Source organism: Lygodium microphyllum, chromosome 21 (assembly GCF_053477565.2).
Source record: "Lygodium microphyllum isolate KBCC chromosome 21, Lygodium_microphyllum_v1.1.10, whole genome shotgun sequence".
Taxonomy (NCBI): Eukaryota; Viridiplantae; Streptophyta; class Polypodiopsida; order Schizaeales; family Lygodiaceae; genus Lygodium; species Lygodium microphyllum.
In genome coordinates this window covers 8,698,005-8,719,868 of record NC_141155.1, presented here as the reverse complement: position 1 = coordinate 8,719,868, position 21,864 = coordinate 8,698,005, and the positions used below count along the sequence as shown (strand labels likewise).

The following is a 21,864-nucleotide window of genomic DNA, read 5'->3' as shown; positions in this document are numbered from 1 at the left end:
CTGCCCATAGGGATCCTTAGATAGTTTGGTAGTGGGATCAATGGCCATCGGCCATGTCTAATCAATGCAAAACTATGAGAGTGCACAACGGAAAGGAAAGTAAACACGAAGAGAAGACAAAAACAAAGCGCAAGTGAGAGAAGAAAAAATCTAACAGCAATGGCTAAAAGATACAAGGCTGCAAAGATCAACCCCAACACACAGCTCTATGTGCCAATGTAGGCAAACTAGGGCCACAACTAGTATTAAAGTGGCATCGCCAATAATGTGGGTGCCCAAGACAGCCAACAATGCCCAAAAAGAAATGCACTAATGTGCCCTCCATCTTAAGTGTCTAAAGCACATAAAATGATAGATAAAGATAATGTTAGAGCTTCTTATGTCCTTCTCTAACTCAAACTGAGACTCATAGGTAGGAGATGATGATACAAGACACACGTCTGTTAAGATCCCCTTGCAAATCTTGGTTGTGGCAAAAGGTCAAAGAAGAGATCTAAGGGTGGCAAGAAAAGTGACAATGTCAATGAAGTCCGTTGATGAGGAATACCAGCTAAGAAACAAGACCCTCTCCAGAAAAAACTCTAATCCAACAAACACATGCCAAGGGAAACGGAGAGGTCTCGAATGGATCACTCCTGAAAACTCCAATTGAGATTGTGTGATCCAAGTCTCTGACCCAACTGTGAGATGATAACAAGAAGCTATCGAAGGCACCATAACCTACATAGAAACAACAAGGACCAAGGGCCAAGCAATAGGGGATGGTGGCTCGATGACAAAGAAAAGAGGTCACTACATGAAAGAAGTAGACAATAATCCCTAAAGAAGCTCCCCATCCCCCTCTAAAACACAAGGGGCCAAGGAATCCACAACCACATCGCAGATATCGTTCCCCTCTAAAAGGGATGGGAGATATGAGGAAACCACCACAGGAGATGGTGGGGGATGGGATAGAACTTGTGGGATAAATGAGCCCTACGCAACAAAATGGAAATGGAGCATATATAGCCCCGTCTTCTACCAACCCGTTACAAGATTGGCTCCTGTAGAAGATTCCTCAACAAAGACGGCATGCTCGGTGAAGACAACTTGGGTTTCGAATCTAGTAAGGCCATAAATTGAGAGGAGTGGGAAGCCCAAGTCCGAAACATGTAGGATTTCTGAAACAAAGCTCAATGAATGGTCAAGCAATAGCGGCAAACTACCAACACTACTAATAGGCACCGAAGTGATGTCACCAAAAGTGACGATACCCTCTAGCAAACGAAGATCATGCAACAAATCACCTTGAAGAGTCATATGACTCCATGCATCGCTTTAGATGAGCCAAGGATCCTCAAATAACAAGACAATGAAACAAGGGTCCTCCACCTGATGAGAACATAGACTCCATGGTAATAGCTAGTGACAAAGTGGAGATAGAGGTAGGCTTTGTCAAAAGTGGAGCAGCAATGGAAACGAAAACATATGCTATAATAAATTGTTGAATACAAGACAACAGAGAAAGGGGAAAAAAGAACACTGAACAACACAATACAGATGAAAACTTAGATGTATGCTAAAGAAATAAAATCCATATATCAAACACGAGACTCTCGTATACAATAGTGAGTCACTAGCTGTGTGGGCATTGTTACCTGCTCCTCTCTCCACAGGACCTCCAGGTGGTGAACTAACTGACTGAGAAGAAGCCCAAAATATATAGGCATGAATAATGCCATAAAATATGTCAAGTCGGCCGGCATTAATGCTCGCCAACTAGCAACAATAAATGCTATAAAGCATAAAATGCTACACGATAAAAATGCCTAAAATATCTACATAATGTGCCCAGCCCACAATACATGTTCAAACTCGCACATGAGTTGGCATACTATGCTAACACCCTCTCTCAGATCATGGGTGATTTGATACAATACAATGATACAATGATAAATGACTCATCATAGTCCATACAACATAGAACCATGGATACCCAAGCAATGGGTGATCAAGCCACCACCAAGTCAATGTCGATCGTGCCAACTCCTCATGATAGAGAAGATCATAGCAGCTCTCAAAGTCTGTCAACCATACCTCTAATGTAGTACACATGACCATCCTATCACCAATGCCGCAACACATAAATTGTCAAAAGATGGCGTACCAGCGAGATAGTAGTGTTTGCGGGGAGGAACACGGAGTGAACTTGACAAACATGGAGAAGAGAAGAGAAGAGAGAAGAGACTCTGATGAATGGAATGATGAAGATCTAAATCATGGAGTGAATGTGATACAAGGGAACAAGGGTGCCATAGCACAAGGAAGATGATGAAGACAATCACAAACCATGAACCGCAACGTCCTCCTGAAGGGGTGTGAGGATAGTGGAGAGGCTGGAGAGAAGAGGTGACGGACTGAATGAATCAGCCATGAGGAATAAATGAGAGAGTGGCCTATAATAGGCACAGTTAGTCTAGGGTGGCGCCCCTTTTTTAGGCTGGAAATCCTAAACGCAAAACGCAAAAACGCAAACTGCGGGTGAAGGATGAAGGGTTTCTCAACACCTCCTCTTAGGCCCAAAAAGAGGAACAAGAGAAGAGTGAGGTGGAGATACAATGCTACAGCTACATGTTGAAGAATGCTCAACCAGCAGGTGCCACTTGGACAGTGTCCCTCGTGGGGAGATTGTTCACTTGTCCAAGCACCCTAGTACAAAGATGATAAAAACATACAATACATAGAAAGGGTGAAGGGTGAAGGGTTTCTCAACACCCCCTCTTAGGCCCAAAAAGGGATACGAGAAGAGTGAGGTGGAGATACAATGCTACATGCTGAAGAATGCTCAAGCAGTTGGTGCCACTTGGACAGTGTCCCTCGTGGGGAGATTGTTCACTTACCTAAGCACCCTAGTACAAAGATGATGAAAATATACAATGCATAGGAAGGGTAAAGGGTGAAGGGTTTCTCAACACCCCCTCTTAGACCCAAAAAGGGGAACAAGAGAAGAGTGAGGTGGAGATACAATGCTACATGCTGAAGAATGCTCAAGCAACAAGTGCCACTTGGACAGTGTCCCTCGTGGGGAGATTGTTCACTTGCCCAAGCACCCTAATACAAAGATGATGAAAACATACAATGCATAGAAGGAATGTCGGACTTTGTGTGGTGCCAAGAACCATAAGAATATGCCCATACTCGATCTCGGGAGTTGGCTCCATGTTGACCAAGGGACAAAGAAGATCCACCTTGTAATCTGAGAATACAACTTGAAAGGAGACCTTTGAAGATAGTCAAGAGATTGAATGAGCTGTAGAAACCGAAACTCAATCTCGGGAGAGAAGCCACTAGCTCCGAGTCTCCATGTTGGAAGGAATACGAAGGCCTAGTCACCAAGCCGTTGTTGAAGATCCAAGGCCCCCGATCTAGGTAGATCCTCTAGATCTTAAGTATGAGTAGAGAAAATGATTCCTCAAAGGAGAGCCACTCCTCAAAAGTGAAAGGTGGTGGTGTGTGAAGAACTTCATGTCACATAGGGTCCCTCTCTGAATAGGAAGGAGTAGAAGTAGGAGCCCCCTCTGAAGCCAAAGAAGAATTAAAAGCCCCTTCTAAGGGTGAAATAAGAAAATCCCAGTCTGAGAGAGAAAGGAAATCCAACCATTCATGACTCACGGACTGCAAAGCATCTGATGACGAGGGAAGCCGCCAGTCGTGCCAAAGAAGATATCTGGGCTCGAAAGAAAAAGCTGAAAAGCACCCAGAAGTGGCCTCTTGAACCTAAGTGGAAAAGGGTGGGAAAGAAGGAGACTCGGGATGAGCCAAGGGTGGGGGACAGTCGTAGGCTCTCAGGAGAGTGGACTGTGGAGGAGATGTGGGCCGTGAAAGCCACTGTACTCAGAAGTGGGTGGGGAAAACCTTCGCGCTGTGGGGTGGTCTTCAAGAGGGCTTATCGCCTCGTAAGGTCTTAAGAGCCTTCGTCTGCTCGAAAGGGCTTAGTGCGCAGTAGGTGCGGCTCATTGCCTTGAGCATAATACTCCAATAGCCGATGCAGAACAATCTCTGTGGTCCAAAAAGGAGAGGTGGCACAAGGAGTACTTGGTGGAAGGTGCATGTACTCCAGAGGGATGGGAAGCAAAGGTTGAAGTCAGTAATCTTCGGTGGGATGACCGTTCATACTGCAATAGTAGCACCTAATAGAAGGACAATCTGTCGGTTGAGACGCCATGGTACCAGTGTGGAAACCTGGAAAAGGAAGGGTGGGAGGGAGGGAGAAAAATTATATCTCCCAATGCGTAGCAAAAATGATAGAGAAATCAAATGTTGATGCTGAACCCGCCACCGGTCTTTGTCTTCTCTGATGAGGAGAATCTTTGTGGGAAAACGCAGCCAAGGAAGGCTAGATCTGATGTAGACAACAGTGCAGGAGAGAGAAACACTAAAAACGCATGTGAGAAGAGAGAAAGACTAAAAACGCAGGAAAAACCAACAGTAGCAATCTATATGCTGAAATCAGCACCGAACAATGTGTGGTAGGCTGAAAACATACACCAGACTATTATAGACAGCAATGGCCAGCTTGGACCATGATGTCCTCCGCATCCAGGGTGTGGGCAGCAAGCTGAAATACCTGAAATCTGCAAAAACGAGATTACTTTTTGAATGGAGAGTGATCAGCAACAGTCGCTCTGCTGAAAACAGTTGCAAACTGTGGTTGGGTGGAAGGCTGGAAACAGGCGCCAAACTATGAAAACACCTTAAACCTGCAAAAACGAGATATTGATGTAGTGAAAAAATAAGAGAAGTGGATGTCGAACCCACCACCGATCTTTGCCGTCACTAGAGTGGAGAATCTTTGCCATTGTTTGAGCAAATCCAACTCTGATACCATGTCAAAAGATGACATACCAACGAGACAATAGGGTTTGCGGGGAGGAACACGGAGTGAGATCAACAAACATGGAGAAGAGAAGAGAAGAGAGAAGAAACTCTGATGAATGGAATGATGAAGATCTGAATGATAGAGTGAATGTGATGCAAGGGAACAAGGGTGCCATAGCACAAGGAAGATGATGAAGACAACCACCAACCACGAACCGCAATGTCCTCCTGAAGGGGTGTGAGGGTAGTGGAGAGGCTGGAGAGAAAAGGTGACAGACTGAATGAATTAGCTATGAGGAATGAATGAGGGAGTGGCCTATAAATAGGCACAATCAAACTAGGGTGGCACCCCTTTTTGGAGCTGCAAACCGTAAACACCAATCCTAAATGCAAAACGCAAAAACACAAACTGCGAGTGAAGGGTGAAGGGTTTCTCAACATAAATGACCATGGATCAAGTGAGCTCCAAATGAAAGCCACTCGCTCTCTGTCAAATAACCAGCCCATCGTGAACATGGATGTCAATCCTAGCTCCAAGATTTGGACTTTCCGGTTGATGCATCAAGGACATTCCTCTCTAGATCATCTGCATCTATATAGAAATATAGATGAGGGACCGCCGCCCCATCTCACCACCCTCTCACACTCCCTCTCTAGCACTAGAGAGTTGTGAGAGAGAGCCTCATCACCACCACTAGAATGCGGCTGAGGAAGGGCCACCAAGCCCTTCCCACTATCTGAAGAAGAGGATCCCTTCCACGCCTTGGACTTTACCTTGGCCAGAGGATCTGAGTCAGAATCGGAGGCAAATGATGACTCGTCAAAGGAGTCCGCATCCCACTTTGTCTTCTGCTCATTTTTCTTCCTTGAAGCCACTAACTCTTTGCAATCCTTCCGTAAATGACATTTCTTCCCATAGTGGTAGCACTGGGTATTTGACTTCTTCTTCGAACCCCTCTCTTTCCAAACTAGCAATGGAATCACGAGAAGGAAATTGATGTTGCTGAAAGCGGAAAACATCACAAGGAGGCACAAGTCTCCCTCATGGATCAAAGCCCAAAGCAGAATCAGAAGCCCTTTTATCCTCCATGGCAACTGCAGGAGAACGTGAGGGTTGAGGTTTCATGTAGAAACCCCTACCTCTTCATTGAAAAGTCTAAGTGATGGGCAATGGAGGTGGGTGGGCAGGAGACAAACAAGGCTCCTATCTAGCATTGCGTCGAACCACAGTAACCCATGAGTTATTCTACAGAGGCAAATTCTGACCAACTGAAAGCGATGCACGCTCTATACTAGTTTGAACCACATTCTTCTTACCATCATCATGTCCATGTTAGGGAAGCAGCTCATGATCCACTTTTGGCTAATGAACCACTTGCTGAGAGCGCAAAGCAAAATCAGAAGCCCTTTTATCCTCCACGGCAACTGCAGGAGAACGTGACGGTTGAGGTTTCATGTAGAAACCCCTACCTCTTTGTTGAAAAGTCTTGAGTGATGGGCAACAGAGGTGGGTGGGCAAGAGACAAACGAGGCTCCTGTCTAGCATTGTGTCGAACCACAATAACCCATGAGTTATCCTGCAGAGGCAAATTCTGACCAACTGAAAGCGATGCATGCTCTATACTAGTTTGAACCACATTCTTCTTACCATCATCATGTCCATGTTGGGGGAGCAGCTCATGATCCACTTTTGGCTAATGAACCACTTGCTGAGGATGATGCTCATGCATATTTGTGTCAAGAACCATTGTGCTCTGCAAAACATCAGGGCTTCTATCACATTCAGAAATGAAATGGCCCCATTGGCCACATCTGAAACAGTGACCAGCAAATGTACCCCATTTCAGCTCGTAAACCAACATTTGCAATCCTTGAACCTCGAACCGGTCGGGCAAGGTTTCCCTGTATCCCAAAGCATGTAGGCCCTATACCTGTTGTGGGAGGCCAACCGAGGCTCCACCAATACCTCACCAAGAGTTCTCAATACCAAGGGTAGAAGTCTACAAAGATGCGCTAGAAAATCAACCACCTCAACCCAAATGGAACATGCCTGTCTAAGTACCTCCTTAAATTCCGCCATAGGTCTCCAAGGAACCATATGCACTAACTGACCATCCATAAACAAAGGGATACATTGCATAATAAAGGCACGCACTTCCGGGGAGCGAAATAGGACTTCAAAGAACCCCTTCGGTCCATCATAAATCTTTTCAACAAGCGAGCCGTGCCCTTGTGCTGAAGCATCATCTTGACCCATATCAGTACTGATAAGCATAGACTGCAACAAAGCTCAAATTCTAGTGATCAAAGGAGTCCTTCTCATGAAGTAGAAGATGGCTGCACTCTCATGGAAAGTAGCAATCTGCTGTAAAACCAAATCTCTCCATGACCAGGCCTAAAAGTCCTTTCGATGTACTCCAGTCAGAAAGTCACAAGTCATCAAAATGGCAAGCGTGCAAGAGCAGAATCAAGAACAGAATCACTGTCTGTCTTGCATGTTAACTCTCTCTCTCTCTCTCTCTCTCTCTCTCTCTCTCTCTCTCTCTCTCTATTAATTACGAAAAAAGGTACAAGTTGACATGATTACAAGATACACGATGGCTCTAAGCCATCGAGTTACAAAAAGTCATATCAAAGACGCAGAGGAAATTGCCATATGCCAAGGAAGTAAGTCCTCCCGAGGGAGTAAGTCAGAGTGCCGAATAAGATCCAACTGCCAATGCAGGAGACCTCTAAGCCTTGCAATATGTCTTGGAACATTAGAGGCCGAATCAAAAAGAAAGGCATTCCGAGTGGTCCAATTGTGCCAGCAGCCGCAGTATCCCTCTCTCTCTCTCTCTCTCTCTCTCTCTCTCTCTCTCTCTCTCTCTTTTCGTAAAAGGTAATTGTATTAATTACGGAAAAAAGGTACAAGTTTACATGAATACAATATACACAATGGCTCTAAGCCATCACGTGCAATCTCTCTGGCTCTCTAAAGCCCTAAACTCCAAAAGAGTTACAAAAAGTCATGGCAATGACACAGAGGAAATTGCCATATGCCAGGGAAGCAAATCCTCCCGAGGAAGTAAGTCAGAGTGCCGAATGAGATCTATCTGCCAATGCAAAAGGCCTTTAAGCCTAGCAATATGTCCCTGAACATTGTAGGCTTAATCAAAAAGAAAAGCATTCCGAATGGTCCAATTGTGCCAACAGCCCCAGTATCTAAGAAAGTGAAACAAGATCTTCATATGTGACGGAGCCGATGTGGGGTATTTGGGCCGCGCAAAGGCCCAATCAAAAGGGCTTAGCGAGAAACCAACCACCGCTCTCCAAACTGCTGACAAGAGTGACCATATTTTCTTAGCAAGAGGGCAAGAAATAAAGTGACGGCCCGATTCCACACTGGTGGTGCAAAAGAAACAATTGCCGTTGGAGATTCGACGCTTGGAAAGGGCTGAAGCAAGAGGAAGACCACCGATCATCACCCTCCAAAGAAAGACCTTGCATTTGAAAGCTGTCTTGTTCAGCCAGCCCTCCATCACAGTTGCCTTCCACCAAGACCGAGATTTACGCAATCCCCATACAGTATTGGCTTTAGTAACCAGCCATTGATGATCTGTAATCAGCAGATGATACACCTGGTTAGCTGAGGCCTTTTCCAACTTCAGGCAACCTGCAAGGTTCCAGTCCTGCCAGGGACGATCCGAAGCAAGGGCAGGAAAGGGCTGTCTGCTCTGAAGCACCATCAAAAGCTGTCCCCATAAATCATGGTATCCACGAGGGATCCTGAAACATCTTGTGGATGTAGGAAACGATATCAAGACATTGCGACTAGAAAGGGTGGCATCTGCACAACTGAAGTCAAGCCCAAACATTCCATACGATTAATTCTCTCTCTCTCTCTCTCTCTCTCTCTCTCTCTCTTTTTGGGACAAGCCTTTTGCTTCAACTTTAGCAATTCACCCAAGATCAGATTTCTCACATCAAGACTAAGCTTTTGCATCCATGTGCACTGATGGGAACCGGTCAGTGAAAATTTGAAACATTCAGATGTTTAGCTTTCTCACCAAAAGACATTTATTTGCCTAAAGAACTTCCTCAGAAAGAATTTCAACAAGCCACTGCAACCAAAAGTATGCAAACTTCAAAAGATTGCTTCAATCTGCAGCTCTTTTACAAAGGCCCTGGGAATGTCCCATTTTCCCTTTGCTCATTCCATCTGTCTATCCATTCGCCAGGACACAGAGAACAGTAGTATCTTGCATATTTATTACATTCAGGATCATCTTCACCCTTCTCACGAATACACTTGTGATATTCTATGTAGCGTGTGAAACAATGCCTTGCTTGATTGGTTGTAGGAAAGCAGAAGTCCGTGGGTGCAGTCCTTATATCAGCCTCCGTAAACCTGCGGGGCTTTTCTTCTTCTTCCTCCTCCTTTTCCTCCTCTACATCACCGCCAGCAGACACCTCTTCCTCCCCCTCATCTTTAACGTCTTCCTCTGCTTGCTCTTGTGTGTCCTCGTGCACAGTTTGAGCCTCTAAAACTTTGGACAGCTCCTCAGCTTCTTCCACAGCTCCCTCCTGTGATTCATTTTTCTGCTCGTTCTCAACCACAGGGCTGCTCTCGTCTGAAGCCATGCCGGGTTAAGGTTCGTCTGTACTCGATGTTTACCACGTTCTTCTATCTTGCAAGGCTTACACTCTCTCTCTCTCTCTCTCTCTCTCTCTCTCTCTCTCTCTCTCTATACACACACACACACACACACACACACTTAAAGGTGGACGCACAGAAGCAGGGACCCATGTCAAGTCGCCATAGAGCATGGGTTGCACGAACCGGAGATAGAAAGCTAGGCACCAAGATGGAAGGCGCAAACGATACATAGAGGTTGGGCTTGAGTGTGGAGCCCAAAGGCAGACCGCACGAATAGGCGACCAACAGCTGACGAGTCCACACACAGGTTGGGCTTTAGCGTGGAACCCAAAGGCGAACTGCACAAACAAGCGACGAACAGCTATCTTGTCCAAGCACAGGCGACAAACGGATACCCTAGGCGGGTTCCTATTACATCCCCGCCCCCCCCCCCTCTCTCTCCCTCTCTCTCTCTCTCTCTCTCTCTCTCTCTACACACACACACACACTTACAGGTGGACGCACAGAAGCACGGACCCATGTCAAGTCGCCATCAAGCATGGGTTGCAAGAACCGGAGATAGAAAGGCTAGGCGCACAAGATGGAAGGCACAAACGATGCATAGAGGTGGAGCCCAAAGGCACACCGCACGAATAGGCGACCAACAGCTGACGAGTCCACACACAGGTTGGGCTTTAGCGTGGAACCCAAAGGCAAACTGCACAAACAAGCGACGAACAGCTATCTTGTCCAAGCACAGGCGACGCACGGAAACCCTAGGTGGGTTCCTATTACATCCGCTCTCTCTCTCTCTCTCTCTCTCTCTCTCTCTCTCTCTCTCTCTCTCTCTCTCTCTCTCTCTCTCTCTCTCTCTCTCTCTCTCTCTCTCTCTCTCTCTCTCTCTCTCTCTCTCTCTCTCTCTCTCTCGTAAAAGGGTAATTGTATTAATTACGAAAAAAAGGTACAAGTTTACTTGATTACAAGATACACGATCGCACTAAGCCATCATGTGTAACAGCCCAGTACTAAACAACAAAAGAGTTACAAAAGTCATGGCAAAGACGCAGAGGAAATTGCCATATGCCAGGGAAGTAAGTCCTCCCGAGGGAGTAAGTCAGAGTACCGAATGAGATCTATCTGCCAATGCAAGAGACCTTTAAGCCTCACAATATGTCCTGGAACATTAGAGGCCGAATCAAAAAGAAAGGCATTCCGAGTGGTCCAATTGTGCCAGCATCCCCAATATCTAAGAAAGTGAAACAAGATCTTCATATGCGAGTGTGCCGGTATGGGGTATTTTGGCCGTACAAAAACCCAATCAAAAGGGCTTAGCAAGAAGCCAACCACTGCTCGCCAAACCGCTGACAAGAGCGACCAAATATTCTTAGCGAGAGGGCAAGAAATAAATCGATGACGGGCCGATTCCATAGTAGTGGTGCAAAAGAAACAATTGCCATTAGAGATTCGACGCTTGGAAAGGGCTGAAGCAAGCGGAAGACTACCAATTGTCACCCTCCAAAGAAAGACCTTGCATTTGAAAGGTGTCTTGTTCAACCAGCCCTCCATCACAGTTGCCTTCCACCATGACTGAGATTTCCGCAATCCCCATACAGTATTAGCTTTAGTAACCAGCCATTGATGATCTTTAATCAGAAAATGATACACCTGGTTACCTGACGCCTTTTCCAAATTCAAGCGACTTGCAACGTCCCAGTCCTGCCAAGGACGATCCAAAGCAAGGGCACGAAAGGGTTGCCTACTCTAGAGCACTAACAAAAGTTGTTCCCATAAATCACGGTATCCATGAGGGATTCAGAAAAGCCTCTTGGCTGTACGAAAAGATATCAAGACATTACGGCTGGCAAGGGTGGCATCTGCAACTGAAGTCAAGCCCAAACATGCTATGCCGTTAAATTTTGGTCTAAGCTCATATTTGCCTTCCCAAGAAAGTAATCGCGAGGCTACCAACAATTCCAGTTGAAAAGAGTTAGTATGTAAGCGGTCCTCCACTCGATGCCAACGCGCCTTCCGGAGAACCAATTTCCAAGAGCAGACCAAATGAACAAGCAGGGATAAGGAAGGACTAGAAAACCGAGAGTCTGCATTAAGAACATGCCACCAGGAGCTCCGAATTTGTGTATTACCATGCATAAGCCCGTGATCCTCAACAAAATAACGGGCTATAACGACCCACGGGTGATGATCCACGCACATGGCACGAAAAAGAGACTACCGAAGTGCCAGCATATGAGTTTCGGCATCCAAAACAGCGTCACCAACCATGCGTTTGGGGGTACATGTATGCGACCAAGAAATCCATGAAATGCCTGCCTGCAAGGAATCCTCCTTCCATAACATGAAATGAATGTGTTGAGTAAGAGCATTCAAACTAGTACTAGTCCAAGGCAACAATGGCAAGAAATGTGTGAGCATTGGCAACATAATTGTCTGAGCCACTTTGAGGCGAACATGGAAGGGCCAAGCCTTCGACTTCCAATACAGAAACTTAGCTACCAATTTCTCTGAAATCCACTGTAGTAGTTGCTTTGGCCGAACATCAACACCCAAAGGGTACCCAAGATGCCTAACAATGGAACCACGGAAAACAACTTGTCCCTGCCAGCCCAATGACAATCGGACTCCGTGCAACTGACAATGGCTGATTTGAAAGCATTGATATGAAGACCAGAAGCATGACCAAAGAGCGTCCAAACATCTAATGCTTTGCAAATATTGTCCTTGTCCGCACGCAAAATCATAAAGTTGTCATCAGCCAAAGATTGAGTAATGAAATCCTGTCCAAAAGGAAGAGACAATCCAGCCAACTGAGTAGAAGCTACCATAGAAGATAACATCGAAAGAACCGGATGAGTTGCAAGGGCAAAGAAGAGAGGACTGAAAGGGCAACCCTGTCTCACAAAGCGTGCAAGGACAAATGGCCCGATAACACCACCATTTAGCATAACTCGCGAAGAAGCCGCAGCACTAATAGTGTAGATCAAGCAGGACATCCGAGTACCAAAGCCCATAGTAGACATAAGTTCTGCAATGAAAGACCAATCTAAATAATCAAAAGCCTTTTCCAAATCCCATTGAATCAATACCACTTGCTAATTAGAGTGCCTTGCATAGTCAATAGCCATTTGCACATTTAAGATATTATGCAGAATGTTTCGGCCCTTAATGAAACCATATTGAAGAGGATGCACAATGGCCGGAAGATGGTTGTGAAGCCGATTCACCATCACTTTGGAAAAGATTTTATACATCGAACCCATCAAAGAAATTGCTCTCCAATGTTTCAACATGGACGGCCAATGATCTTTTGGAAGCAATTTGATAAGACCTTTCCATAAGGAAGGCATGAACCCTGTTTCCCAAACCTACTGAAACATAGTCGTCAATGGTTTCACCAGTTGGGTAGCAGAAATCTCAAAGAATTCATTGGTGAGACCATCCCAACCGAGACTTTTATACTTAGGCAAGTGTAACAAAACATCCATAACCTCCGCCTCACAAATATCTGTCTCCAAAGTAGTTTGCATATCAAGTGGAACCTGATTACGGACCAAATCATAGAAAACTGAGCGTGCATGAGTAATTTGGTCAGAAGGTGACGGAGAAGAACCAAGAAGGTCTAGAAAATAATTCCTGCACATATTCACAATAGTCTGGGGATCGATGACCATTCAACTGGATCTTGGAGTCTAGTCATATTTTCTCGAGCACGAGATGCATGTACAGCTCGAAAGAACTTATGAGTCTAACAAGCACTATCTTGCAAATTCTCAATCAAATTTTGCAATTTGGCCTGCTGATAAGATTTCAACCGAAACTCTTTAATAAGATCAGCCAAACGCATCGCCAATGACAGCATAAATACATCATCTGGAGTGTCCCCCAGCAGAGAACGAACCAAAGCCAATAAGTCCTCCGCTGCTTGTCGACGCCACCGACAAAGAGAGGCATAATGGATCCCATACTACCGAGCAACCCGTTGCACATTAGAGAGCAATCGTTCGAAAGAAGCATTGCCCTCAGAGGCGAAGTCCAATAAAAATCTATCAATCAATTGCTGCATATAGTCTCGAAAGATTGAATGCTTCAAATAAGAGGAGTTGAAACACAAAGGGAGTCTATCCAGAAATTGCTTAAAAGGTACAACGGGTTGTGCAAGTATCTCAAGCTGTAGAGGGAAATGGTCCCACAAGGCATATTGCTGCAACACTTTCATTTCCAGCATCTCAAGAAGAAAATCATCATCGTACATGATGTAATGCGGTCAACCGCGACCATGTAGTTGCATACTGCACAGAATGGAAACTACACCCTGTAGAAGAAGGGTGTAGCCAAGACCAGAGATCTTGCTTAAGTACAGCAAGAGCAAACGCATTCCACACACAACTTTCCAGAGCGTCCATCACCGAATGTTCTAATGTGGATTGTGAAGAATCAACACACATATTAAAATCCCCCATCAAAAAACCCTGTCTGCCAAGTGACAAGGAGGTCTGCAAAGTATTCCAAAGATTCCGGCGGGATAACGGGTCATTCGCAGCATAGAGGCCCAGTAACCATAAGATTTCTCCTTCAAATAAAACTTCAATCACCACAACATGGCCATGTACATCATTTTTAATAAGAACTGGCTGATATTTCTCATGTACAATCATAAGCACACTAAAATAATGCATGGCACGTGTCCCTGCATAAAACAAGCGAAACCCATGGCAATCCGCAACTTTTTCTGCTTCACCGTGACTCTTGTGCTCAACAGCACACAAGACATCCCACTGATTCTCATGCAATACAGTCCACATGGCATGTTGCTTATGGCGAGAACAAATGCCTTGCACATTCCACGTGGCTATCTTCATGTGTATTCAAAATGAAAATCAGGAACGAGGCACAGCTTGCCTCAATTTAACCTTTTCTGCTAGAATCTCAAGGACTCTCTCATCCAAAAAATCAGCTAACATGGCAAAAGAGTTCTGACGGCCAGCTTTAGAGGTAGACGGAATATCCACTGTCTTGGGGATGGAATGGAGATAACGACGATCCCATGGGGTAATCACATTACCTCTAGTATCAAAAGCCAACTTAGCAGGTGGGCCCTTTGGACCATCCGTATATACTTTCCTAGTAGACTGATTACAAGGAGCAAAAGAAACCATAATGTGAGCAGTATGCTCTAAAGACAACATCTCTTTCCTGCGCACATAAGTGCGCATGGAATCTTGTGAAGCATTAGGCCCAGTATCCGCCAAGCCAGCATCAAACCTTTTACCTTTTTTGGCACGTACATCTACCCAGTCATTGCCACAGGAATCCAAACCCAAAACATGTTGTTTACCTTTATACAAAACTTTAGGTGGCTGGGTTGCAACCTGCGACGGAGCATCAAACACCATATCTTCCATGGGCAACGCAACATGCTCAGCATCTGAAGTCTGTTGCTTCTCTGGGCATTCGGCCATAAAATGCCCCAATTTTCCATAGGAAAAGCAATGCCCTGCAAAGTTGCCCCATTTCAAGCGAAAGTGCAAAGGATGCACACCAGAGCAATTAAGACGTAACCAAGCAGGCCTTTTCCTAGCAGTGTCCCATAACATATACAAACGGTTACGATTCATGGCCCTTAGGCTCGAGGGGACCAGAACAGTGCCCACAACGGCCATGGCATCCTTTAACAGTGGCCAATAGACAGCCGGACAATTTTCCACTTCAACCCACACGGGGCATTCACATTGAAGCAAGCGCTGAAAATCTGCCATTGGGCGCCATGGCACAACATGGACCAAACGGCGATCAAAGAACAATGGCAGTTTAGAAGAAGGGTGTAGCCAAGACCAGAGATCTTGCTTAAGAACAGCAAGATTCAACTCATGCCACATACGACTTTCCGGCGCGTCCATTACTGAATGCTCCGATATGGACTGCAAAGAATCGACACACATTGAAATCCCCCATCAAAAAACCCGTCTGCTAAGAGACAAGGAAGTCTGCAAGGTATGCCAAAGCTCCTCACGAGATAAAGGATCATTCGGAACATAGAACCCAAGTAACCATAAGATCTCTCCTTCGAATAAAATTTCAATCGCCACAAAGCGGCCATGCACATCATTTTTAATAAAAGCAGGCTGATATTTCTCATCCACAATCATGAGCACACCAGAATAATGCATGGCATGTGTCCTTGCATAAAACAAACGAAAGCCATGGCAATCCACAACTTTTCCTGCTTCTCTGTGACTCTTGTGCTCAACAGCACACAAAACATCCCACTGATTCTCATGCAAGACACTCCACATGGCATGTTGCTTGTGGCGAGAACAAATTTCTCGCACATTCCACGCGTCTATTTTCATATATATTCAAAAGAAAAATCAGGTACGAGGCACGGCTTGCCTCGATTTGACCTTTTCTACAAGAATGTCCAGGACTCCGTCATCCAAAAGATCAGCTAACACGGCAAAAGAGTTCGGACGACCAGATTTGGAGGTAGACGGCATATCCGCTGTCTTGGGGATGGAACGGGGATAACGAGGATCCCATGGGGTAATGATGTTACCTCTAGTATCAAAAGCCAGCTTAGCAGATGGACCCTTTGGACCATCCGAATACACTCTCCTTGTGGGCTGTTGACGGGAAGCAGCGGAAACCATAGCAGGAGCAGAGTGTTCTGAAGACAACATCTCTTTCCTACGCATATAAGTACGCATGGAATCTTGTGAGGCAGTCGGCACAGTATCCACCATGCCAGCAATAGGCATGTTGCCTTTTTTCCCACGTACATCGGCCTAGTCATTGGCATGGGAATCCAAACCCGAAACCTGTTGTTTACCTTTATCCAACACTTTAGATGGCTAGGTGGCATCCTGCGACCGAGCGTCGCACACCATATCTTCCATGGGCAGCGCAACATGCTCAGGTTCTGAAGTGTGGGGCTTCTCTGGGCATTCGGCCATAAAATGCCCCAATTTACCATACGAAAAGCAATGTCCTACAAAGTTGCCCCATTTCAAACGAAAGTGTAAAGGATGCATGCCGGAGCAATTAAGATGTAACCATGCAGGCCTTTTCCTGGCAATGTCCCATAGCATACACAAACGGTTACAATTGATGGCCCTCAGACTTGGGGGGACCAGAACAGTGCCCACAGCGGCCATGGCGTCCTTTAACAGTGGCCAAAAAACAGCCGGACAGTTTTCCACTTCAACCCAGACAAGGCATTCACGTTGCAGCAGCCGCTGAAAATCCGCCATTGGGCACCATGGCACAACATGGACCAAACGGCGATCTAAGAACAAAGGCAGTTTACACATGAGAGCAACAAGGTGCGTCTCAGATTTCAACAACACCTCAAAAAAGCCTCGGGGCCCAACAAAAATCTCTTCCACACATTCCCCTTGTAACAGACTGTGCAGCCACTGGCGAATACGGGAAAGCTGTGGGATTCGACCAATGAAGAGAATCACGGCGCGTTCATAGAACACTAAAAAGGAGCGCAAGACATTTTTCGGGTCCACAGTGGCATCCAGAACATCTTCAATTGCAGAATCAGAAAAAACTTCTTGATTATGTTGAACATAATCGCCAAGCAGAGTGTTGGCAAACTCCAGCAAATGCTCCCAGTCAACCTCCTGAGAGTCCACAGAATCAGAAGCAACCTGAGCATAGGAACGATCCTGATGATCCATTGTCTCCTCCGAAGTATGCTTGGTGCGTTTGCCCGCAGGCTGGAAGTCAGCATCAGGGGGCATCTCTTCTGTGCATGGAACCATATCCTCTCGTTCCTCGGTATCAGAATCCGGACCAAGAGCTGCCACCGTTTGGTCTATAAAAGCCAGATCCATACCAGCCATATTGTATTACTGCGTATGCCGGTCAAGGGCCTCTGGTTCCTCCGTATCAGAATCCGCACCAAGAGCTGCCACCGTTTGGTCTATAAAAGCCAGATCTAGACCAGCCATATTGTATTACTGCGTATGCCGGTCAAGGGCCGAGTGAAGAGCTGCAGTCTCTTTCTCTCTCTTTTTAGTGGACACTCTGGCCGAGACGCTATCTCTCTGACAACTGACGGGCGTAGGGTTTCACAGAAACTGGACGCCTCGGCAAAAAAGAACACGCACAGGCAAGGCAGCGGGGCGACTGGTGACGTGGCAGCGCGATTGGGCAGAGGTCAGGACGGGACACGCAGCGGGACACGAGACAGCAGGCGGGGCACGGGACAGAAGGCGGAACAGGAGATGAGGGCGCTATGACAGGCGGCAGGACATAGGAGCCGACGGCGCTCTGACGGGAGGCGGGACACAGGACAGAAGGCGGGACACGAGACAGCAGGCAGAACAAGAGATGGCAGCGTTCCAGACTGGGACGGACGAAGACGAAGGGGCTGAAGGCGACGACAGAGATCCCCGCCCTCAACGTAGACTAGTGGCGAACGACGGCTACGCCTTCAAGACTCCGACGAAAGCAACCGACGGATAGCGAAGGAGGGGCGGCGGCAAGTCGCGAGCAGGATACGCCATCGCCCGGTGACCGTTCTCTCTCTCTCTCTCTCTCTCTCTCTCTCTCTCTCTCTCTCTCTCTCTCTCTCTCTCTCTCTCTCTCTCTCTCTCTCTCTCTCTCTCTCTCTCTCTCTCTCTCTCTCTCTCTCTCTCTCTCTCTCTCTCTCTCTCTCTCTCTCTCTCTCTCTCTCTCTCTCTCTCTCTCTCTCTCTCTCTCTCTCTCTCTCGTAAAAGGTAATTGTATTAATTACGAAAACGGGTACAAGTTTACATGATTACAAGATACATGATGGCTCTACCCCATCATGTATAAGGCACACACTGTCTCTCTACAAAAGCCAGATGACCAAAGAGTTACAAAGTCATGGCAAAGACGCAGAGGAAATTGCCATATGCCAGGGACGTAAGTCCTCCCGAGAGAGCATGTCAGAATGCTGGAGAAGATCTATCTGCCAATACAAGAGACCCTTAAGCCTAGCAATATGCCGTTGAACATTATAGGCGGAATCAAAAAGAAAAGCATTCCGAATGGTCTAGTTATGCCAACAGCCCCAATATCGAAGAAAGTGAAACACGATCTTCATATGTGGCTGTGTCGGTGTGGGGTATTTGGGCTGCACAAAAACCCAATCAAACGGGCGTAGCGAGAAACCAACCACCGCTCGCCAAACGGCTGACAAGAATGACCACATTTTCTTAGCGATGGGGCAAGAAATAAATCGGTGACAGGCGGATTCCACACTGGTGGTGCAAAAGAAACAGTTGCCATTGGAGATTCGTCGCTTGGAAAGAGCTGAAGCAAGCAGAGACCACCGATCATCACCCTCCAAAGAAAGACCTTATATTTGAAGGGTGTCTTGTTCAACCAGCCCTCCATCACAGTTGCCCTCCACCATGAGCAGGATTTACGCAATCCCCATAGAGTATTAGCTTTAGTAGCCAGCCATTGATGATCTTTAATCAGAAGATGATACACCTGGTTAGCTGAAGCTTTGCCTAAATTCAGCCGGCCTTCAAAGTCCCAATCCTGCCAGGGACGATCCGAAGCAAGGGCAGAAAAGGGTTGTCTGCTCTGGAGCACCATCAAAAGTTGTTCCCATAAATGCCTGTATCCACGAGGGATCTTGAAAAGCCTCCTGGCTGTACGAAACGATATTAACACATTGCGACTGGCAAGGGTGGCATCCACGACTGAAGTTAAGCCCAAACGTGCCATACGGTTGAATTTTGGTCGAAGCTCGTGTTTACCTTCCCATGAAAGTAACCGCGAGACTGCCAACAATTCCAATTGAAAAGAATTAGTAGCTAAGCGATCCTCCACTGGATGCCACTGAGCCTTCCAGAGGACCAGTTTCCAAGAACATACCAAATGGGCAAGCAGAGATGAAGAAGAACTGGAGAACCGAGAATCGGCATTAAGAACATGCAATCAAGAACTCCGGATTTGGGTATTACCATGCAGAAGCCCGTGATCCTCAAGGAAATAACGGGCTATAACGACCCACGGATGATGATCCGAGCACATGGCGCGGAAAAGAGACCAATGGAGTGCCACCATGTGAGTTTGGGCATCTAAAATAGCCCCTCCACCCATGCGTTTGGGGGTCCACGCATGCGACCAAGAAATCCAGGAAATGCCTGCATGCAAGGAATCCTTCTTCCATAGCATGAAGCGAATAGACTGAGTAAGAGCATTCAGAGTAGTAGTAGTCCAGGGCAGCAATGGCAGGAAATATGTGAGCATTGGCAACATAATTGTCTGGGCTACTTTGAGGCGAACATGGAAGGGCCAGGCCTGAGATTTCCAATACAGAAACTTAGCCGCCAGTTTTTGAGAAATCCACTATAGAAGCTGCTTTGGGGGAACATCAACACCCAAAGGGTACCCAAGATGCCTGACAATGGAGCCACGGGGAACAACCATGCCATGCCAGTCCAATGACTGCAAATCCAACTCCGTGCAGCTGAGAATGACTGATTTCAAAGCATTGATGCGAAGACCGGAAGCCTGACCAAAGAGAGCCCAAACATCCAATGCTTTGCGAAGGTTATCCTTGTCCGCACGCAGAATCATAAAGCTGTCATCAGCCAAGGATTGACTAATGAACTGCTGTCCAGAAGGAAGCGACAATCTAGCCAACTGAGTAGAAACTGCCATATGAGATAACATCGAAAGAACTGGATGAGTCAAAAGGGCAAAGAAGAGAGGGCTCAAAGGGCACCCCTGTCTGACAGAGCAGGCAAGGACAAATGGCTTGGTAACGCCTCCATTCAGCATGACTCGCGAAGACGCCGCAGCACTGATGGTGTAGATCAGACGAGACATCCGAGCATCAAAGCCCATAGCAGACATAAGTTCTGCAACGAAAGACCAGTCCAAATAGTCAAAAGCCTTATCCAGGTCCAATTGAATCAGTACGACCTCCTGATTAGAATGCCTTGCATAATCAATCGCCAGTTGCGCATTTAATACATTGTGGAGAATGTTTCGGCCCTTAATGAAACCATATTGGAGAGGATGCACAATGGTAGGGAGATGCATATGGAGCCGATTCGCCATTACTTTGGAAAAGATTTTATACATAGAACCCATCAAAGAAATTGGGCGCCAATGTTTCAACATAGACGGCGAAGGAACTTTGGGAAGCAATTTAATAAGTCCTTTCTTCCATGAGGAAGGCATGATCCCCGTTTCCCACACCTGCTAAAACAAAGCCGTCAATGGTTTCGCCAGTTGGGAAGCAAAAACCTCAAAGAACTCATTGGTGAGACCATCCCAGCCAAGACTTTTATCCTTGGCCAAGTATAACAAAACATCCATAACCTCCGCCTCACAAATATCTGACTCCATAGTAGCTTGCATGTCCTGTGGAACCTGATTGCAGACCAGGTCATAAAAAACTGAACGGGCCTGAGTAGTTTGGGCTGAAGGTGGAGAAGTGGAACCAAGAAGGTCGAGGAAATAAGTCCTACACATATGCACAATGGTCTGCGGATCAAGGACCAGGTGACTTGCATCCTGGAGTCTAGTCATATTCTCTCGAGCAGGAGAGGCATGCAGAGCTCGAAAGAACTTACGAGTCTCACACGCACTATCTTGCAAAGTCTCTGTCAGATGTTGCAATTTGGCCTGTTGATAAGATTTCAACTAAAACTCTTTAATAAGATCAGCCACATGCATTGCCAGTGCTAGCAGAAATGCATCATCTGGAGTGTCCACCAGCAGAGAACGAACCAAAGCCAGCAGGTCCTCTTGTTGACCCCGCCGACAAAGAGAGGCATGATGGATCCCATACTGCCGAGCAACCCGCTGCACATTAGAGAGCAATCGTTCAAACAAAGCAGTGCCCTGAGAGGAGAAGTCCAATAAGAATCTATCAATCAATTGCTGCATATAGCCCTGAAAGATTGCATGCTTCAAATAAGACGAGTTGAAACGCAGAGGGAGTCTCTCCAGAAATTGCTTAAAAGGTGCAATGGGTTGTGCAAGCAACTCAAGCTGCAAAGGGAAATGGTCCGACAAGGCATATTGTTGCAACACTTTCATTTCGAGCATCTCAAGAAGGATCATCATTCTGCATGATGTATATGCAGTCCAACCGCGACCATGTTGTTGCGTACTCGGGAGAATGGAAAGTAAACCCTGTAGAAGATGGGTGTAGCTAGGACCAGAGATCTTGCTTAAGAACAGCAAGAGCCAACTCATGCCACATACGACTTTCCGGTGCGTCCATTACCAAATGCTCCGATGTGGACTGCGAAGAATCAACACACATATTGAAATCCCCCATCAAAAAGCCCTGTCCACCAAGTGACAAGGAAGCCTGTAAAGTATGCCAAAGCTCCCGACGAGATAAAGGATCATTCGGAGCATAGAGG

General features: G+C 46.4%; 2 protein-coding genes across 3 annotated transcripts in view; both read right to left on the bottom strand.

The window, feature by feature from the left end:
- The window catches only part of LOC148017722 (RNI-like superfamily protein), a 195,190-nt gene that overhangs the window by 150,979 nt on the left and 22,347 nt on the right, over positions 1-21,864 (bottom strand). The gene's annotated exons all lie outside the window — the stretch shown is intronic.
- LOC148017723 (uncharacterized) lies at positions 8,814-9,540 on the bottom strand. The gene has a single exon (XM_087662248.1). It carries the CDS (start codon positions 9,478-9,480, stop codon positions 9,013-9,015), a length of 468 nt encoding a protein of 155 aa, XP_087518374.1. The 5' UTR covers positions 9,481-9,540; the 3' UTR covers positions 8,814-9,012.